This window comes from Crassostrea angulata, chromosome 6 (assembly GCF_025612915.1).
Source record: "Crassostrea angulata isolate pt1a10 chromosome 6, ASM2561291v2, whole genome shotgun sequence".
Classification (NCBI taxonomy): domain Eukaryota; kingdom Metazoa; phylum Mollusca; class Bivalvia; order Ostreida; family Ostreidae; genus Magallana; species Magallana angulata.
Window position 1 is genome coordinate 20,586,031 of NC_069116.1, and position 17,612 is coordinate 20,603,642.

At 34.5% G+C, this 17,612-nt stretch overlaps 2 protein-coding genes across 8 annotated transcripts in view; one reads left to right on the top strand and one right to left on the bottom strand.

Annotated features, from left to right (window-relative positions):
- LOC128186795 (eukaryotic translation initiation factor 4 gamma 1-like) overlaps positions 1–17,612 on the bottom strand; it is a 21,592-nt gene continuing 3,980 nt past the window's right edge. The window contains exons 3-33 of one of the 3 annotated variants that reach the window (XM_052856688.1): positions 16,604–16,752; positions 14,930–14,970; positions 14,697–14,749; positions 14,449–14,610; positions 14,149–14,319; positions 13,683–14,027; positions 12,962–13,586; positions 10,626–10,711; positions 10,283–10,496; positions 10,062–10,195; positions 8,712–8,819; positions 8,344–8,526; positions 7,999–8,136; positions 7,773–7,832; positions 7,500–7,643; positions 7,308–7,390; positions 7,057–7,213; positions 6,598–6,645; positions 5,324–5,428; positions 5,053–5,206; positions 4,700–4,818; positions 3,765–3,901; positions 3,441–3,614; positions 3,141–3,336; positions 2,875–3,047; positions 2,558–2,762; positions 2,151–2,246; positions 1,879–2,019; positions 1,710–1,791; positions 1,457–1,603; positions 1–1,342 (exon numbers count right to left, since the gene is read on the bottom strand). In XM_052856688.1, the coding sequence (XP_052712648.1) occupies positions 1,161–1,342; positions 1,457–1,603; positions 1,710–1,791; positions 1,879–2,019; positions 2,151–2,246; positions 2,558–2,762; positions 2,875–3,047; positions 3,141–3,336; positions 3,441–3,614; positions 3,765–3,901; positions 4,700–4,818; positions 5,053–5,206; positions 5,324–5,428; positions 6,598–6,645; positions 7,057–7,213; positions 7,308–7,390; positions 7,500–7,643; positions 7,773–7,832; positions 7,999–8,136; positions 8,344–8,526; positions 8,712–8,819; positions 10,062–10,195; positions 10,283–10,496; positions 10,626–10,711; positions 12,962–13,586; positions 13,683–14,027; positions 14,149–14,319; positions 14,449–14,610; positions 14,697–14,749; positions 14,930–14,970; positions 16,604–16,752 (4,812 nt within the window). In that variant the 3' untranslated portion in view covers positions 1–1,160. Of the gene's footprint in view, positions 1,343–1,456; positions 1,604–1,709; positions 1,792–1,878; positions 2,020–2,150; positions 2,247–2,557; positions 2,763–2,874; positions 3,048–3,140; positions 3,337–3,440; positions 3,615–3,764; positions 3,902–4,699; positions 4,819–5,052; positions 5,207–5,323; positions 5,429–6,597; positions 6,646–7,056; positions 7,214–7,307; positions 7,391–7,499; positions 7,644–7,772; positions 7,833–7,998; positions 8,137–8,343; positions 8,527–8,711; positions 8,820–10,061; positions 10,196–10,282; positions 10,497–10,625; positions 10,712–12,961; positions 13,587–13,682; positions 14,028–14,148; positions 14,320–14,448; positions 14,611–14,696; positions 14,750–14,929; positions 14,971–15,972; positions 16,556–16,603; positions 16,753–17,612 lie in introns of those variants that run through there. The other 2 variants (XM_052856689.1, XM_052856690.1) reach the window with 2 other exon arrangements.
- LOC128186796 (lysosomal amino acid transporter 1 homolog) overlaps positions 16,917–17,612 on the top strand; it is a 16,633-nt gene continuing 15,937 nt past the window's right edge. For 2 of the 5 annotated variants that reach the window (XM_052856694.1, XM_052856691.1), the window contains exons 1-2: positions 16,933–17,033; positions 17,130–17,339. The gene's annotated coding sequence lies outside the window, so the exon portion shown is untranslated. Of the gene's footprint in view, positions 17,077–17,129; positions 17,340–17,612 lie in introns of all 5 variants that reach the window. The other 3 variants (XM_052856693.1, XM_052856692.1, XM_052856695.1) reach the window with 3 other exon arrangements.

Genomic DNA, 17,612 nt, shown 5'->3' on the forward strand with positions numbered 1-17,612 from the left:
TGCTTTTCAATTGCAATTTAATGTTTCTTCTTTTCATTTACAACCCCTTTAGTTTGAAAAATCAGTAGCATATAAATCAAGACATTTGACAATGTGAAAAGAAAGCTTTTGGAATCAGACGTCCGTCTGATTATTGACTATTTACAGAGGTCTAACAGCAAAATAATGACAAACCAAGACGGGGGCACTTGAAATCAATGACATAATGCAAGTTTATCAGAGACATTCACGGTAACAGAAAATAACCAGAGTTTTCTATAATACTATATTTAAACTTTGTAAAATTTACATATACCAACAGAGAAGTTTCCTACTAAATCATTTAACAATGTATTGTGCTTATAAATCACATTGTTAAAGACAGATTAATAGATTCATATAATTTTTTTCTGAAGATTCTATTATCACATCAGAAATAATAGTCATGAAATATACAAAAATATTAATAAGAAACAATTTACACTTGCATATCATATAGTAGGCAGTATGTCTCCAAAATAAAATAAATAAATAGTAGCAATGAATTGCACCAAAAACTGCAATATCCAACATACATACACAACATACATTCTATGGTTTGTTGTTTGCTAATTACCAAGTGGTTTTTCAACTTGTTCATTCTGGTTATGAAAGAGTCCAGCAAGGTTTAATAGCACCAGAGGTTTTTCATCAATCAGTAATTAGAAACATCATCAATCATTTCATGATACATTCTTTCTGACAACAACTAACCATGCAGACAAATAATGAGCAATTAATGCAGTCTTTTTCTGCAATAAAAAATGCACAGTTTGCACAGCCTTCGTACATGTACATGTGGTTTTTAACCATGGTTTATTGTTTATAAATCTGGTTGGCAGTCACACCAAACAGTAACCCAAAATGCTCACAGAAAGCATGGAAACTTATAACATTCACTTGAAAACAATCTGTAACAACATGATTTCCAACAATTAAGGGCACATGAAAACGGTGAAAATGGCTAGATCACCACAAATGAAATCTTGACTGAGAAAATAAATCATCATCAGTTCCAAGAAAATGACATGCATGTTTCCACAAGAAGCACTCGTTTTCACTGAAAATTCACATGGATAAATAGATATTTATATAAATTCCCCTCCTCCCAATTTCTTCCAAGATCTATAATTAAATTATCCTCAGCTGTCACTGACATCATCCTCAGCTTCACGAAGCCAGGTGAAGAACTGTACAACTTGTTTCATTGCTACACCTTTTCCTTCTTGTTCATTAGGGTCTTTGCTTTTCTCCCACTGATTAAATCCATCCTCAGAAATAATGTCTTCATCATACAGTGTATCAAACAGTGTGCGCAATACTCCTGCAAAGGATAAAACAACCATAAACCTTTTCAAAGCAAACATATCTTTAAAATTTGGAATTTTTTGTATTTAATAAATAAACCAAAACAAGTGTAGCCAGGCAAAAATAATACCTTGTGGATGCTCCAACTTGTGCACCAGGGCTTGTAATGCATAAAGTGCCTGCAATTCTGATTCTGCTCGGTGGTCCAAGTATTTCTGCAGCAAATCTCCTCTGTTCTTGATAACTTCAGGCAACACACGTGCACTGCTTCCAGAGCCTATGTAAAATGCAATCAATAATATCAGTTAGTAGATATATAAGTAAGCAGAAACTCTAAGGTACTTGTAGTGCTGCAGTTAAGATAGGGCGAATTGATCACATACCAGTTATTGCACTTTCACAAACCGATGTCATCAAAGCACGGATAAACTTGTTGCTCTTCATAGTTGGATCATCAACACTCTCCTTTAAACAGAATAAAAATAGCTTGAAATGTATTCAAGTCATTAAGGCACAAAATATAAAACACTCACTTTAGACATGCTGCTTTACCTCAATCCAGTCAAAGATCACTTCATTATCAGTTTTTTCCTTGATGAGGAGGTGGTGCAGTTTGTCCTGAATAGCTTCCATAGATATGGAGACTGTGGGGGTGCTTGGTTGACTGTCATCTCCAGCAGTAAACTCAACTTTCTGTAATTTAGGAACAATACAAACATGACACAAATGAACTTTTCTTGAATCATCAAAATGTTTTTCAAAAGTTTATTATCACAAGTTTTTATTGTCTTTCTTTTCCAAAGCAGCTGAACTGTTCCACTTACTTTGTCAACAATGAATTTCTTCACATCACCAGCAGGCATAAAGTCTTCCCATTGTAGACTAGATTGTCTCCACAGAGATCCAACTTTTTTGTGGCCCTGAATCGATAAAGAATTCTTATCAATAACAAGAGATGTTTGTGAAACTTATACTCCCCTTCCTTGAAAACATCTGCGAAGAAAATGAACAGAAACTGCAAATAATTGGAATATTTCTACGTCTAAGGAGCATAACTCTGTCAAAAATTGCTCAATGCAATGACTTATGTAAAATACAACTTCAGGAACGAGGAAAATGGTCCTCATCTGCATCAGAGTAAATAATGACTCATCACTAGTTGCATATGTAGTATGATGTTATTGAACAAGAATGCAGAACACTTTAATAGTAAAAATGTCACAAAGCATACCTCTCTATGACTAGCAGCATGCAAAACCTCAGCAACTAAAAGTCCAGCTTTGTTGTTTTCTTTCAGAGGTTCGGCGGCCTTGCGAAGGAAGTTTAGAGGAACACTTCCATCTTGAACCATTGGACCGATCAGCTCACCGAAGTACTGCCAGATTTTTGGAATGTCAATTTCCATGTCTTCAGCATACTGAATAACTTCAGTAAGACTACAAAACAGAACAGAGTAGGATAAACATTTCCCCAATATTAGACATACAATTCTTTTTTCCTAGAATCAATGTTTTGAGTTTTCTCCCATGAGAAGTTAGTCAATCTTACCCTTGAATATACACTGGGACAGATAAAACATTCTTTATGACTAGATCATGCAATAAAAGGCCAGTCTGGTTCCTTGCTATGTTGGATCTCTCCAAGACATAGTTCACTGCTGAACTAACAAAGGTGTGCATCACAGATGGGGATTTCAGCTCCTCAACACAGAGAATGGCCTCCTGAATACAGAGAGATGATATTTAGAGATCAGACAAGAAATTCATTTGATATTCAAAAAGTCTTATGAAGTTTTCTATATTATTAAGTGTTACCTTGATATCTTGTAAATGTAGATATTCATCCAAAATAGTTTTGGTTTTCTTTTCCATCTCTTCATCAGTAAGCTCTTTGGCAGTGGGTGGAGCTGTTTTGCTACTCTTTTCAATCTCCACTCTGTGAGGTTCTCGCCCTCTACTGCTCTCTCTGCTCTGGCCTTGACGTGGTGTGGTTTGACCACCAACAACATCCCTATAACAAGTCAATATTACTTTTAGTTAAATATTTTTTTCAATAAAAAAATACCTTAGCTACATCAAACTTCTGTGAAAAGACTTGCAAGTATGGCATCATACCTGACAGCTGCAAGGGCTCGTTCCTTCTCTTGCTCCATGGAAGACCTGGGAGTGATACCTCGACTTTGTGGGCGACCAAATCCACCAGAGCCTCGGCCACGGCTATCACCACGTGCTGGACTAGTGCCAAATCTACCCCTACTGTCATCCTCTGGTTTACTAAGTGCAGAGAACCTGAAGAGAACATCCGTATTTTTAACATTCATAGCACATAATTTCAATAGTGCATAAGGGATCAAGATAGTTATTTTTTTTTTATTTAAAGCTATTGGAAAGCAAACAGTAAATGACAAAACACATCAAAATAATATCAACAATATTAACCTGTTGCTTGGTGCGTTGGATTTTTCTTGTTCCACGGAGTTTCGTGCTCCTCCTCCAGTGCTTCCTCTTTGCCAGCCAGAGAATCGGTTTGTGCCCCCACCAGGACCTAGCTGAATATTGGACTCATCCAAGTTTTGCTGAAAAATATTTCAATGAATTTGTGTATATTTTATCTCCATAATTTTATTTAACAAGAACACAGCCAAGTGGAACCCTCCCTCGTGACATGGTACAAGCTCAACGTGAGCAACAAAATGTCTATTCACTGGGGAGGGGTCTTGCATTAATGTGGTTGTACAATTTTCCATATTCTATACAAAATCACACCACATACATATAAACACTTTATTAAAGTTCTGTATTTTATTAAAATTATATAGAGTAGCTTAAATTAAGTATTAAATCTGATGTTTCTTGTAAGTTAATTAATGTCTTATAATAAAATGTACATGTAGCTGCAGATCTGTAGGATAATTTGGGTCAGCATATCATATGTAAACCCAATTTTTGAGTAGTTAGAGATATACAGTTAATAATACAAAACATCGCTGATAAATGTTGGCAAGATTCATTAAAGTAACTTCTAAATCTTGGGGCAATTTCACAATTGGTAATTTGGGAATTTTTGCCTGAAATAGAACCTGCCCACTTCAACTTTTCACTTTGAACATTCTTCTTATTCTTCATTATCAAGTAGTACATAAAATTCCTGTTTTAAATGTAGTTATTAAATGATATTTATATATTTTATCAACTGACTTGAATGGGTTTTGTCCTTTTACCATGCCACAGAAGTGTACAAAGCTTGATAATTCTTAGTGTGGTGGCTTTCTTTAAGTTTTGCCCATCAGTTGTAATACACACTGGACTTAAAAACATTAGCGAAGCTGTATCCCCTTTGCAACAAGTAGTGCAAATGGATAATAATCTAGTACCTTAGTGATTTTAAGCCTTGAAGGGTCAATGGACTGTCTCTCCACTCGTATATTAGGTTTGCCAACAGTGTTCCATCCATCACTAGCACCCATTCCAGATCCAGGTGGCCCCCTTGATCCTAATAAAATAAATCATATGTTAAGATATCTCATAACATGCTGCATGTGCTTGAGAATGTAGGCCATTTGATGCAACTTCAGTAACGAGGAAAATGGTCTTCATGTGTATCCGAATAGATAAATGTCATCATTAGTTGCATATCAAATTCTAGAGTTCCTTTTTGATATTCACATGTTCCAAACAGCCAACAATACTTTGTCTACACAATGTTCTATGACAAGATCAAACAAACCTCTAGCTCCACCCCCTCTTCCTCCTTGGGCTTTTTGCTGAGCGGTTGCTTGTTGTAAGAATATCTGCCTTTCTTGCTCTTCTTTCTGGGCTTCTTTGTGGATCTGATCAATTGTCTTGGGATTGCTTTCATCTCTCCTTGGAATCCATTTACACTGTGAAGAACAAATCAACTGTATGAGAAACAAATTCTACAGAGTTTATTCATATGTCAAAAATTTAACAAGATTTCAGCTACAAAGAACAATTCTTAAAAATTAACTCATTCTTACCTTTCTGAGATCAATGACATCTTGTAACATGAATCTCACTCTCGAAGACGTCTTCTTCTCTTGTACTACCTTATCCATCTGATTAAAATACTGGTCCATTCTCGGCTAAAAGGAAACAAAAAAACATGCATGATACATCTTCAATAACCCTCAATCAACAAATCCAATTTTAAAGTGAAAAAGAAAAAATAAGTTATGACTAAAATCCTGTAGAAGACAAAAATCAAAATCTCTTAAACCAGGGAAAAAATAACTTAAATCATGTGGTAAAAAGAATTTGTACACTGTAGAAGCACATATTTTCATTGGGTCAAAATTTTGTTGTTTTTAAAGCAAATAAAATTTCGTTAACATCTAATTACGTCATATAGTAATCTATTTGTGATCATTGATATTTGGCTTGAAAATTTATCATTGATTTAATTTCGTTGATTTATTCTGCCAACAAAAATAAGGAAATTAAATCCTCAACGAATATTTCTGCTTCTACAGTATACATGTATACACTTTGTTACAAGGCGTTTTAATCTATCATTAATAGTGTTGTCAACAAGTAATCGGTTAACAGCCAAATGATGCGAGTATCAGATAGTAAAACTGACATTTAGTTACTTGGATAAAAAAACATTTTACATAGTAATTTGTTTTGATAAGGTTTCAAAGTTTATATATAATTGATAGGCTGCCGCAGACTTCAAAAGAGTGGAAATATTCTTAAAGAACAGCAGATTCATTATCCGGGAAATGTTAATTACTAAAATCAGAATTTTTTGTAGAATTGTGTGTTTGTAATTGGGAATAAAGTTAATTAACATTAATGTTATATTTCTACTGATCAGTGAAAGAGATGGGCTTAATAGTAGGTGGGAAAACTGTAATGAAAAAACTTATCAGCGTAACCGAGTACTTGATCGGAAAAGTAAGGAAGTAACTGGTTAATAAAAATCTTCATAGTTGACAACACTAATCATTAGACATATCATATAATCATTTATCTCTAATAAAATGTGCCAAGAAACAAACTATTTGTTTTTAAAGATTTGCCCGTGTCATTTACAATTAGAGAGCACATACAAATAAAAATAATTGATGCTAGTATTGAAGGGAAAAGGAGGATATCACACAAATACATTCAAATGTCAATACAATTACCACTATTTGTAAAAGAAGAACAAGGAATAAAAATCACAATAGTGTTTACTTTTTACTATCACTTGATGAAGGATAAAAAGCAAACACGTGTTCAAAAGGTCTCAAAATATAATTCGTATTACCTGATAATGAAACTGTTCTTGCACATTGGAGTTTTTCTCAGTACTTTTCTTTAATGTAAAATTCAAGAGTACATAAAAATAGCTGAAAAACTTGATACCACCTTTTCCCCTTTTATGTAAACACATGCAGGTGAAGATGTGTTTTGTTTAGATCTTCATAAACTACTCCCAATACCACTTTTTAGTATGAAAAAGACTTGGAAACCCAGCGCACCAATTACATTCATTTTTCCTTAAAATTTGTCTTTATACTTATGACAATGTCAATAAGTACTTAACAATTCTGAACTTCTATTAAATATTTGGTATCATAAAACAAAAAGATATACACCCAATCCTAATTACATGTAGCTTTAATCTCGATTATGTACTCTGAATTTATGACACAAGGCACTGAACAACATCACTTTGCATTTCTGCTTTCCTTTTGTTAAATACTAATTTACAAAACAATGTTACCCTGGCTTTATCTGTGTCCAATTCTTTTCCAATGGTTGAGAGAAGCCTGCACAAACATTCTAAGCTTTCTTCATCCTTAGCTCTCAGAAGTTTGAACAAGCAGTCATGCATGATATTTTCCGTCAACATCTTCAGGTTGAATAACTCTCCAATAAACCTATTTTAAATCCAAAATAAAATCATATCACAAATGATTTTAAGAGAAGAGATGCTATTTAAAGAAACAAAATACTTAACAAATATCTTTATACCTGATATTTCCCAATGACCGCCTTCTTGCCTTTGTCTCAGAGAATTCCAATTCCTCACATAATTCTTCACGTTTCTTAGGATCCTTTAAAAAAAAAAAATGCAAATAAAGATCAAAGCCTATCATACATATCCAATATAGACAAGAAAATAAATTCCTTGTTTTTGACGCCAAATTTGTAAATGTAATTTACCGTGGTTTCGGCAATGACTTTCCTCCTTTCCTCCATCTCTTTCTCAGAATCCTTGTCTTTTTCAAACTCTTTCTGACATCTTGTCAACAATATTGCACGAAAATTTACATACTCTCCTTGTTTGGAAGTGGAAGCTACTTTAATCTATAACAATAATCAGATTGCAGTAAGATTTCAATACTAATATTGACATAGCAGAATACATTCAAATTTGAATACAAAGTACATTTTATACCACCACCATTCAACGAGTAATGTATTTTATGTACTCACCATAGCTAAATAACGGCACATACTGGCATATGCAACACTGAAACCAGGTTCACTAATAGCCTACAAATGAAACAATAGGTTTAATACAAGGTTCACAGAGAATTTTCCATATTTCCATCAAGAAATAATCAGAGTATATTTATCACCAGTATCTTTCTGACAGGGATAACTATAAATCATCATATCTGCTTAAAATTCTCTAGACTTTTTAAAGTAAAACACTTACCTTCTCAAATATCAGATCAGTAACACCTTTTAGTCTTTCTTCAGTGGTAATATCCATTTCAGAAACCTGCTTCACCAGAGTTTGGAATTTCTGTGGCGTAAGTTTGTTGAGAACACTGCGCACTCTCTTGTACAACTCCTGTTAATGAAAAATTCAATAGGGTTAACACATTTGCAGTGAAACAAAAAAAAAACTTTTTAGAAATAACACATTACAGAAAGAAACTAAGGTCAGTCTTTTGGTTTCCACAAGGTTTAATCAGACCTGGATAACTTTTTATAGAATGCATCATATTTCTTAGTTTCTTTTCACTTTCTATGTAACTGACACTTGAAAGTAAATCACCTCTGTTTTTTTGGTATCATCATCAACCTCTGCCTGCTCCTGCTTTCTTCCAGGCTTCCATGCAGACTCTGCTTTGTGGAGGGTAACATCCTGTGTGATGGAACCAATAGAGATGACCTTTCTTGGGGTGGCTCCACCTCCTCTGTTTCTCTGACTGCTATCTCTTTTAGTCATGGATGGACCCTGCAAAAGTAATAACAATGCTTTTAAGATTGTATGTTTCACAAAAACATGAGTCCATGTATTATGATAAACCAATTTTCAGATAACGTTTTCAGCAGGGTTTTTCTGACAGGGATAACTTTGAATCATCATCATTGGCTCACTATGTATATGCATTCAGTGATGGCTATCTATCCAGTACTTACTCTAGAGGGTCCTCCTCGCACAAATCCTGGGGTAAAATCAAATGACGACCGTCCAGGATCTGGGTTGAAACTTGAAAAGGATGACCTATTTGATTGTGAGCTGTGGGGCTAAAAAATAAAACCAAACTAGAAAACTGACCAGTCAGGAAGGGCCCCGCTATGACAATTAATATAGAGAAGTGAAAAAAACTTTGAATTCCATCCTCTTTATATTAACAATGATGAGGAATAAATGCCCGGCACAAGATGTAAAGAACTGCAATACATATATAAGGTGGTAAAAAAAAAATGAAAATTATAAGTAACAACTGTATTTTTAAAATTTCAAGATAATTTTTGAATGTCCAAAAATTCTAAATAGTATCCTTGTATCTGCATAAAACAGGGATAACCTCATGTCTTATAAAAAACTAAATTAAATGTGTATTTAAAAAAGATTTAAACAGGTGTTTTATAAAATGCAAGCCTTCAGTGAATGCAAATACATTGTATCACCCAGGGTTGACCTCTTCAAAACAAACTTCAATTGCAGACAAAGGTGTTCACTAATTGGGATTAATTGTTCTGCTCTCTCATCCTTTTCTTCTAAATTTACAATAAAATTTTTTTTCAGAAATGACAGAATGGGGTTATTATCTGATTACCTGTTAAATTAACAGCATTAAGGCAGGAAAAAATCAAATAAATAATTAAAATATAAAATAGTGAAAAAGGATATCTTAATATATATCTTGATTTTAGAATTCAATAAAATTATCATAAATCAGTGTGTACGGTATTTTAACCAAAATAAAGTATGAATATTATATTAATCCATATTTCAAAGAATGTACACAATACTACAAATGTGACAGATAAAGATAAAGCTTAGGATTTTCTTCCTGTGGATGGTTAATTAATTCCAAAGTACAAATATTGCACAGCCTTCCAAGTACACAATGGTAACATTGTCAGCAGTTATCTCTCTTTGCCCATTCATTTTTATGCATAGTTAAGGAATCTACCCCACCACCCCAGCTCCAAACCAGAAGACATAGAGAACCAAACTTAGCATCAAAATATGTATTTCTGCCTACTAAACTACCATACCAAATTTGAACTTGATTGGGCAACCATAAAAAAAGTTATTAGAAAAAAACAGAAAATTTGTGGACGGAAGAGTGACAGACGGACGGACAGAAGGACGGACGGACAGTGATTACTATAGGGCACCCGCAAATCCTTGCGGGGCCCTAATTACATTTATCTCAAGTAAATCACTATTAATAATTCATGTACTATTAAAACAAAGTGTACACGATTCATCCCAAACAAATGAATTATGAATGAAGTTTTGAGAATTTTTTTTACCTTATCAAGAATGATTTCTGGAAGGTCAGGTAGGCCTGCAGGTTTTTGGGTGGATTCTGAGGAATACTGAACACTAAGAAGAAAATCCCTGTCATAAAGGCGCTTGCCCTCTGGATTTAGAGGACTCCACTGGTCTAAAGAGAGATATCATATTAGTAATTACTCTTTGATAGCAAAGAAAACAAAAATATACTGAGAAGAGTTTCACACAAATGCTGTACCTTCTTTGTATTTGTATTTGAGTTCTGGGGTTGACTTATCAGCTTCAGAGGATTCATTTGCCTCTTTGTTTTTCTCCTGGTTTTTCTCATTTTCTTCCTGGACCACTTTATTTTCATCCTCTATCTTAATTTCTACTTTTGGCACTTCTGCTTGAACAGGTACTGCTGTCTCTTTTGGTTCTTCCACACTAGTTCTTGATTCAGATTCTGAAGGCTACAATTGTTCAGAAAACATAGAAGTCTTGTCTACCAAAATGGTTAATGTTTCAACTTCTGTAGAAACCACTGACACACTTAATTGGCTTCAAGTGGCCTCTGTTATTCTATATTATTACAAACTTACCGAGCTATCCACAAAAGCATCCATATCAGTTCCTGACATGTCTTTCTTGTTAAAATCTTTGGCCTTCTTCTTGTTTTTCTTCACATCTAAACACAAACGATTTATAATTGTACAATACATGGACACCAAGCCACTTTATTACTCATATATTAAGCATTTAATAAATTGGTACACAGAGAGCATAAATTCATCTCCTGACCAAAAAAAATAAATAGTGCACTTTTTAAAATTGAACCCTTTAGCATAAATAGTCCTCCATGTTTTTTTTTAAGACTAGTGCACGATAATACACACATTGTCAGAGTGAAAAGGGCAGTATTCCACTTTTAAGAAGACAAACACATACGCCCAACTTATAAATTTATTTCTGATTGTAATTCCATACGTAACAAACATTTCCTAATGCAGGAAAAAGGAAATACTGGTATAACAATATGTGACTTTTACTTTAAAGGTATATGTGGCATATTTGGAGCAAAATTTACCACATGAGTTTGAGTAAAAATAAACCTCACGCTTCATATAATTAGCGTTTCACCAACTCTGGACCCATAAAACTTATTCTGTCTTTTGCTATTTGTCTCTAAACTTTGCTACACATCTGATGAATATTAATATGATCTGCCCATTCATACACCACTGCATATGAAAGCGTGAAAACCCAGCATTGAAAACGCAATAGCAGAACAGTTTGTATACAATTTAGAATCACGTTTTTCATGTCTTAAATTAGATGATTTTTATATCAGATGATACTCGAAGCACTTTTATTCCAATAATCATTAATGAAGAACAATATAAATTGTTAACTGTGTGTAATAAAGGCAAAACCCAATTTTGGTGTCATCGACATGGTAAACGAGTAAATACCCCCTCCATGAGGTATGCATGTACAAGAGACATAATTTCTTCTTTATTCAAAAATTTTTCTTAATGAAAATCTACTTGTGGTTTATAACTTACAGAGTAAAGACACAGAACACATGGAACTCCAACACATGGAACACGAACCTGACTATTTTTCTTATATTAAAACCCCTACAACTTCATGATGGAAACTTATGGTCTAGACCCCCTTTTTTTGTTCTTGCCATTGTTGTTGATGGACCAAGATGGATGTCAAGTGACCCGTTTAAGGTGGGTTATTCAAATCTTTTGATTTTTTTTAAACAGTACATAAAAAATAAAATATATTTTTTTCCTTTCTTGTATCTTTGTTAAGCAATTTACTTAGACAGCGTAATTAAATTGAAAGTTTATATTAAAAAAAAGTAATAAAGCAAATAATAAGATCTTACAAATGTTATTCATGAAAAATACACCAAAGATATCTTTAACATGTTTTTTTGAACAATTATTGCTACTGTTACTACGGATAACCACATTTACAGTTTCTAATGACACAAGCAAATTTCTAAAATTTGTTCAAAGATTTAATAAATCTTAGTCACCCTTAAAAATCTAATGATAACTTTACTCAGGTTTTATTATCTTCTTTTTTTATCTGTAAGTAAGCCAATAATTTTTTTTGATTAAAAGTTTGCTAATAAAGTTTCATTTACACCAGAGTGAAAAAAAAAATTGATTCAATTGATATTAGCATTATACCTAATGTGCAAATCAGAAACTAATATTAATTCTCATGGCCCATCATCTCATGAATATGACAACATCACTATAAATAGACTTTTTAGGACCTAGGACACTGTCAAGTTGGCCACTGAGATATGCATATGTCTTTGATACTGGCCCACTTCATGGAGAAATGTGCAGAAAAGTCAAATCTCTATCTGTATGGTAGCCACCATTCCAAAATGCAAATTCAGGGTCGCTCTAAGACCAAGGGGGTGGGGAATTCCCCTGCATATAATGCCTTACTTACCTAACTGTTATTACATTTCAAACACAATCTAGCTGTAAGCTAGACCCCCAGACCCCCTTCTACTTGTTTATTTCTTCCTTCTACTTTAATTTTTAGTGACAGCCCTGACTTGAAATTAAAAAACCATTGTGTTTTTACAAATAATAAGCATTTACTTGATCCAGCTTTGAAGTTTATGTTGGCCCAATGACCAAAGTCAATTGTCTTAAATTTGTTTCTACCTTTTCACAGTAAAGACAATCCAAATATAGAGCACCAAGTCCTTTAAATGACCAAATAATCTGTCATTTTGGTGACTTTTTCTCCCTTATGATGTAGCTAAGTCTTGACCAAGATGTTACATTTTGTAAATCTTAAATGAATGTAAGACGACCAACACCAGATTGCAAAGCATCAACAGTAATCTACGCATCAACAATAAGCTTTACTAGTTCATCGATGACTTGGAACCTACCAGCTGTTTCTTTATGTGGAACATCAGTGGCTGGTTCTGGTTTGACATCTCTTGAGACATCTTCTGAGCTGGCTTTCTCTTTTTGCTGAACCACCTCCTTTTTCTCCTCTCGCTCTGGAGCTGACTGAGAGACACTTTCCTTCTTTAATTCCTCAGATGATGAGGCCTGCACTTCACTACTTGGGGTTGCCTCTGTAGATGGCTCTGCTGTAGAGGTAGATAATAACGGAGGCTCATTTCCTGTGATGGGAACGGATGCCTCACTTTTCTCTACAGACAAGTCCTTGGGCTCTTTAGAGCTCTCTTCTTCATTAGAGTCCGACACACTGTTTGAAAGACTTAGGGAACTACTTTTAGCTTCAGCTAAATGTTCATTTGAAGCATCTTTTAATGATGCACTGTCCACATGTTCAGAAACAGAAGCTGTCAGATCATTCTCAGTAGGGATATCCGACACTTCACTAGCTAAGGTTGACGAGTCCACTTGTGGCTCCTCTGAATTTTCTGGGTGACCAGCAGCAGCTAGCTCTGCTGATCTTGCTTCTGATCGCAATGTGGCAGCAACTTGAGCAGCAAACTGAGCTGCAATGTTACTATTTTGAGTCACTTGAGGAGGAGCAGCAGTCTGAAAATTAATCTAATAATTAACTATAAAGTTATATATAAAGGAGGCATTCAATGGAAATTGTCATTACTACATAGTCAGAATTTTCTTTTATACCGTATCTGGAGTTCCTCTTGACCCTGAGCCCTGACCACTTGGTGGAGTGGATGTATGCGATGCTCCTTCTTTTGACTCTCTTGTATGAAGAATTTCATTTGTGAGGTCTTTGCCTGTGTTAGGATCTTGAATCATTATTGTTTTCTTCACTCTCTTCTCAGGCTGTAAAGGTGGATTGGATGGTGGGCGATTTGCCTGGGGATTATACATCATTTGTGGATTGTTGTAGTATGTCTGAGAAGTGGGGGGCTGTGCCATTTGGTAATGCACATTTTGTTGATTACTGTTACCCATATTTGGGTACTGGGAATTAGGCATTCTAGGTGGCTGCATGTTCTGCATATTCTGCACAGAAAAAAAATTTATACAAATGTACATTTATAAAATGTTTTTTAAATCAAAATAAATAGAATTTTAATAAAAATGTTCATTTTTTTTTAAGACGAATGAATTTTTTTTTTTTTACCAGTGATGGTTGCAACATAATTGGGAAATTTTGCCCAGGAGCCGCCATCAGCTGATAGGTGGCTGCCATGCCAGGCTGTGTATATTGTGAATTTGGTGCCTGAGCCATCTGCTGTTGATATTGGTTGCTAGTTATCACACTCCCTGCTGGAGCGGGTTGTCTGAAAAAAGGCTACAAAAAAATCCCCAAAACATGATACATTATTTGATGTAAAAAACATTATGAACTCTGCATAAATCATGCTGGTAGATTAAATCTATATGACAAATATTTTTTTCATTTAATGTTAACTGTACATACCATGGAACCCTGAGGTCTCATGTTCTGTTGCTGATACATTGTTGGTTGTACCAGCCCAGCACTTTGTGCTGAGAGTCTAGGGGGCACTTGGGACTGTTTGTTTAGATCATGAGGGTACCCTGTGCTCTGCCCTTGAGCCTGTGGTGGTGGTATATTAAACGGCTGCAAAATTGGAAAATCATGTTCAACAGACAGTAAATTCAACAACTCCAGGAAGATACTCTTGGAAATTGTTTCTTCGGCTTTACCTGTTTAATCAAAGGCTGTTGGTAGTATTGCTGTGGGACGTCTTCTGGACCTCCTAATCAAATGAAAATTATCATGTTGAATACAATTGCAAGAATTGCTTAGCCTTATAAGAAAAACTAACCATTTAGACATACATGTACATGTATTTAAAATAAAAACTATTATAGTCACGAGTACTCAAATTTTTAAACGCAAATTTCATTAAAACTTTTTTTAAAAATTGGACACTTACTACCAGTATATTGAGGGGGAGTCTGTCCTCTTTGATGAGGTCTAGTGTGGTGTTAAGGAACATACATCATATCAAAGGTGGCACATTAGAAGTCATAAGACATATAATAGAAATATCTTCAAAACTGCCTCATAAGGAGGGAATAGCCTGGGATACAAAACTAGAACTTGACAAACCTGCAGTGCATGCACATTGTCCCATTCCAGTAAATGTTTTACATATTTGTCAGTAAAACAAACCATTAATCATGGCAGACCCAACATGTGGCAATGTTCACAACACTTCTCAAGATTATGAATATGTATAGTAGTTTATCTCTACCTACTTAATACCAGTTGAAGGTAAGTTACTGTTCACTACATTTTCAGACTGATAAATACAAGTTTAGAAACTTTTCTTTTTCAAAATGAAAATCAATACTTAATAGTAATTGTAACTTGATATTTATCCTTCGAGGATGAGTAAATAATTCACCAGCAATCACTGCATGAGGGTTGACAAGAACACATGTACTTTGCAGCAGCTGAACTCCTGCAGAGCTGAGACAAGACTAACATAGCCACTGCTATGCTCAGTAAATCTGCATTCCCAGCATGTTATCAGGCCATACAGTTCATGCAGATGTTGCTTTGTTTACGATACTTCATAGGTATTTGTTACATAACAAATGATTTACAAAAGATTTGAGGTGTCCCCAAGATTTATGTTATCCAAACAATTAGAGAATCAACTATTAGAAATATTTCTAGAATATGTAAAACCTTCAAATTTACATAAAGGCATGTAAAACCAACATTTCTATTTCATATCACATTTACATACTGGTATAGTTTGTGATCAGTTACTCCAATTATACCTTACTTCTTGGGGGAAAATCAATCATATAATAATAATTCTTTTGTTTCAGTAAGTTATTTTGCTTATACACAGCTACTAAGAGGTTGAGGGTTGATCAACAACAGTATTTAGCATAAATTTAATGGTACACAAAACAACTTCGCCATTTAAAAAGAGACGCATCTTCAATACTTCATGCTACATACCTTCATTTAATTTCTTCCATTGATAACTGTTGAACATCATTCAATATAGAAATAGTAACCCATCAATCAAATAAAACACTAAATTCCTTCATTAACCACATACCATGACAATGGCCATTGTATCATATGGCCATGACAGGCTTTATTACGCATGCACGAAAATTCCGTTTTCCTGTAAAATTTGGTCCACGTGTTCTAAATTTTACTACGGACTTTCCATTATATAAGAACAGCAATGCCCATAAACTGTGAAGTTATATCAGATCAAAACAACAAGTGGTCATCGACACTTTACATAACTGTGTAAATGGTAACAAATTCCAAGCAAGCGAGAAAACACGTTTGAGAAATGTGATCGCGGCATGCCATGACCCCGCCTACAATAACTTGCTTCGGTAGACCAAGCGAAGCTATGAAATTGCAACGAAGACAGATAAATTGAACTCTTCTAGACGTAGCAAAACGAATTAAGAAATGAATGTTTGCATCTGGAGACCTTGCTCTGGGGAACTTTTAGCTAAAATGGTTGAAAAGTTGTTTTTCTACCCGGCATCTGGTCCCCTTTTGAGGACGTTTCTACGGAATAAGTATGCACTTTAACAGGAAAACAAACAAACAACTATAAGGATACGTGATAGATCTCTGCTGGGAATGTCCTTGATGATGCCCGGTTGCTGAATTTGGTGACTTTACCTTCCGTTCATTCATTTCAACGTAACTTCGCGATGATGGAGTCCTTGGGAAAGGACTGATTTGTTGCTTGTTTCCAAGCTCTATCTCCTATAGGGGTGAAATAAAACATAAGACTTAGAATGTTTCATCTTTCAAAAGCATACTCACAAAATGATTTTGAAAATTAATCCATATTATCAGCAGGATGGGCTGAGATTGTATCTTAATGTCAAAAAATGGCTACCTTACTTAGTCTGCAAGGAGACGGCCTGTTCGGTTGTTTCCGTGACCCGAACAATTGCCGAACGTCACAGTCAAAGGTCACATAACGACACAAACATTCAGTAGATCACCTGACGTTATATTTGGACTTTATATATTTTGTATATGTAAGCCTTATACTTGAAAAGGAATACCCTTGGATAACTAAAGGTATTTTAATTAATTTCATTTTAAATTGTTAATTATATTTTGTTTATATTCAGATTCAAGAGTTGTCGGTCTTTGTAAGAACGATAACTCCCGATTTGTTTTTTCATGGGAGGAGAAGGACTTACTTTTTGACAACACTTCAGACGGTTTTAAAAAAGTGTTACATATCTTGCCAGATGCGCCGCAGATGAGTGATGGATTGACCAAAAACCCTTTTTTCTCACACTGATATAGGCCCTACTAGGTTCGAAACAAGTGAAAATGTAAGTTATAAAAAAATAAACTTTGGTTTTGAATTTATAGCCTAGTTCAAATAATTTTCAGTTTATTTTCAGTTTATTTTTAGTTTATATGTACTTTTGAAGTGATAATGGTTCATCGAACAAAGAGTATTTGCTAGTTTTTTTTTCTTGCCATATATGTGCCAATCGGGACTTGTTCTTTTTCACGTTTTGAAAAATGGTATCAAAGTTCGAAGAACTGTTAATACTATACTGACTGGAGAAAACGTACCCAGGAGAAAACGTACCCAATTT